This window comes from Octodon degus, unplaced genomic scaffold (assembly GCF_000260255.1).
Source record: "Octodon degus isolate 3935 unplaced genomic scaffold, OctDeg1.0 scaffold00007, whole genome shotgun sequence".
NCBI lineage: Eukaryota > Metazoa > Chordata > Mammalia > Rodentia > Octodontidae > Octodon > Octodon degus.
In genome coordinates this window covers 25400830-25403843 of record NW_004524583.1, presented here as the reverse complement: position 1 = coordinate 25403843, position 3014 = coordinate 25400830, and the positions used below count along the sequence as shown (strand labels likewise).

The following is a 3014-nucleotide window of genomic DNA, read 5'->3' as shown; positions in this document are numbered from 1 at the left end:
GATTGTGGCAAAAAAGAAAACTTAGTGGTTTATCATGAGTCAAAAGCATACCTGGCTTGGACTACTAACCTGATGTGAAACTGTCTCATTGTACTTCTTTCTCAATAAATTTATATATAAAACATACCTGGCTAAAACAGTATTTTTCTTTATTAAAACAATGATCTCTTCTAATAATTTTTATATATAAATACACAAATGTAAAGTCACATACATATAAGTAAACCACTCCAAATTCTGATGTATTTTCATGGTTGAAAAAGGTAAGAATTAGCTAATTCATCATTAGCGATTTCTCTTAGTCTCTAGTTATCTAGATGATAAGAATCCTAAAAATTTTATGATTGAACAGAAAGATAAGTTACTCTTACAACATCTTAGTATGTGCTCAATAAAGATTCTGTTGGATGATTCAGTCTACCATTTCACGTTTACTATAAGATTTTTCTTTTTGTAAAATCTTACTTATTTGGTACAGGATCTTGCTATGTAGCTTGGACTAACAGTGATCCTCTTGTTTCAGCCTCTCCAGTGCTGGGACTACAGAGGTGTGCCATTACACCGGATCTTGGTGGATGGCTCTGTGGGTGCCAGAGTGGCATTCAGTACTGGGGCTTGAATCCGGGTCCCTGTGCTTGCCTCGGCAGGCGCTTAGGCTGCTGAGCTATCTCCACAGCACTATATAATTTTTCTAGATGAAGATTTAAACCTTAAATATCTCTACAGCTAGATTAGATCAACGTAACGCAGACTTAAGCTTATATTAGGACAGTATCTAGAAAGTTAATCTTTAAACCAGAGTTTAAACCAAGTTCCACTGTGGGAAATAAGTAGTTAGGTAAAGTTCATTTGCCCTATTAAATTTTAAATGTGGGTCATTACTCTCTGTGGTATTACATGACAATATGATAGTGATTATTTGTTTAGCATGAACACCAGTCCCAAGAGGTCAGAAATCTACAAGAAAATTTCACTAATTCATTCATTAATACACTATTATAGTGATGGATGAATTATTTGAATCCAATTTGTTGCCTCCATAGGAATGTTCAGAGCTCACCCAAATACATCTAATTTTTTTCTTCTTCTGAGTATATTGAGAAAACATTTGAAAACTAGCATGACTTCCTCAAGGAACTTATTTAGGAGGAAAAAACTTCACTCTGAGATAATAAGTTCTAGAACCACACACACAAAACAGTATGGTATTGACATAAAAAGGTCAGAATAGAACTGAGACTGACCAATGTTTTTATAGGACTGCAATAAACATCATTAGTCCCATAAACAAATAAATAGAAGATATACTACTTGGAAGATGTTAGGAAATCCGGCCCACAGAATACAGAAAAATACTTCATACTTTTAACCACACTCATAGGGAAGAATGAATTGTTGGCTAAATCAACAACAAAAATAACCTTCCAATAGGCCTTGAAAAGAAAAAAAAAGGGTTTTTTGCATTGTCAATCACATTTTAGAATAAAGTGCACACTTCTCAGATATATATGTATATATGTGTGTATATGTATATATATATATGTATGCATATATACATATATGTATATATGTGTGTGTATATGTATATATATATGTATTGTGTATTAGGGAAGGGTCTACAGGGTGTTCAGGGTCTCACTACTAGATCCCATTCGTAGTGACCTGCCTGTTTACAGCCTCCCAAGAGCTGGGATTACAGGCGCACACCACCACGCCCACAGTTTCAATTGCAGTCTCAGCGTGCCCCGGGGGGAGTCGAACCCTGTCAGACATCTATTTTTATAAAATATAGTAAATTCTAAAAGTGGGATCAGATCACTTACACCAACTAAGAAAAGGGTGAATTCAACTGAATTTTTCTTAGCTCTATTTTCTCCATCAACTACCCACTAGAAACTATGATTTCTGGCAAATGACACACTGGTAAAGTGCAAGGAACAGTGCGCCAAGGGTTCTTCACAAGAATGAGCTGAATGCCCTTGAATGATTTCATCACTCAAACACACTTAGCGCTGAACACCTTTTTCGTCGCCTCAATCCTAAGTACCTGCAGTTAATTTTAGGATATAATTCTAACGGCAGAAAGCACACCTAGTAATTCACGCGCACCAAGCGACAGCTCCTTTAGTTTTGCCGGCACTGTTAAGGTAGCGTCATTAACGTCCCCATCCAACAGGAAAAAGGGTTGCACAAGGCCACTCAGCTATTCGTGGCAGACTGGGTTTAAAATGACCCTGAGGATTCAGACGCGCCTTTACCTGGAGAATCTCACGGAGCCACAGAGCGCAGTTCCCGGTTCGGGGCGTACGAGCCACACGCCCCGCAGGGCCATGGTAACCCGCTGCAGCGTCAGTCAGCACAGCTCCGAATTACGGTCGCCACCGAGCAACAACGTTCTGGCGAACTCTTACCAGAAGCCCCAGGCGGGCTCTTCGAAGATCAGGCCTACAGGGAGATGACCAGAACCTCAGAGTGCTTCCTGGTCAACGCAAATCTTCGACGTTCTAACAATTCAAACCTTCAATCCCCCAAACACTCGATTTGTACTTTCTTCCTCTCAGTCCACTTCCGGGGTGGTGGCCCGCGAGGACCAAGCTTCCGCACACGCCCGAGCCACGCGCTCCTCCAGCGCGAGCTCGGCGTCCGCTCCTCTCGCCCTCCCCTCCTGGGCCTCGCCGGCGCGCGCAGTCCCACTTCCGGCGTACGAGGCGGTGACAATGGGAGCGGCGCGGGCGGCGCCGGGAGGCAGCTGACAGGCGTCTGCGGCTCTGCTTCATGGCCGCTGTCGTGCCCCGCCTGCGCTCGGCGAGACCTAGGGAACGCGGGGTGGCCGTCCGAGCCGGGACCTGTACGCGGCGCCGGTGAGGCGCAGCATGTGAAGCGGAGACGGCGTCCCGCGCCGGGCGAGCCTCCCAGCCGGCCGGGATGGCGACGACGGCCGAGCTCTTCGAGGTGGGTCCCGCGGCTCCCCGGGGAGCGGCAGGCCCAGGGGCGGCGGCGGCGGGCGCTCGGCA

The 3014-nt window shown here is 44.7% G+C and overlaps 2 protein-coding genes across 4 annotated transcripts in view; one reads left to right on the top strand and one right to left on the bottom strand.

Moving 5' to 3' along the window:
* The window catches only part of Ap5m1 (adaptor related protein complex 5 mu 1 subunit), a 22806-nt gene extending 20350 nt beyond the window's left edge, over positions 1–2456 (bottom strand). For all 3 annotated transcript variants that reach the window (XM_004624820.2, XM_023703113.1, XM_023703109.1), the window contains exon 1: positions 2259–2456. In XM_004624820.2, coding sequence (XP_004624877.1) covers positions 2259–2332 — 74 coding nt within the window. In that variant the 5' untranslated portion in view covers positions 2333–2456. The remainder of the gene's footprint in view (positions 1–2258) is intronic.
* A 374-nt stretch (positions 2457–2830) lies between these two features.
* Positions 2831–3014, top strand: part of Exoc5 (exocyst complex component 5) — a 78838-nt gene continuing 78654 nt past the window's right edge. The window contains exon 1 of the mRNA XM_023701661.1: positions 2831–2952. Within this exon, the coding sequence (XP_023557429.1) occupies positions 2926–2952 (27 nt within the window). The 5' untranslated portion in view covers positions 2831–2925. The remainder of the gene's footprint in view (positions 2953–3014) is intronic.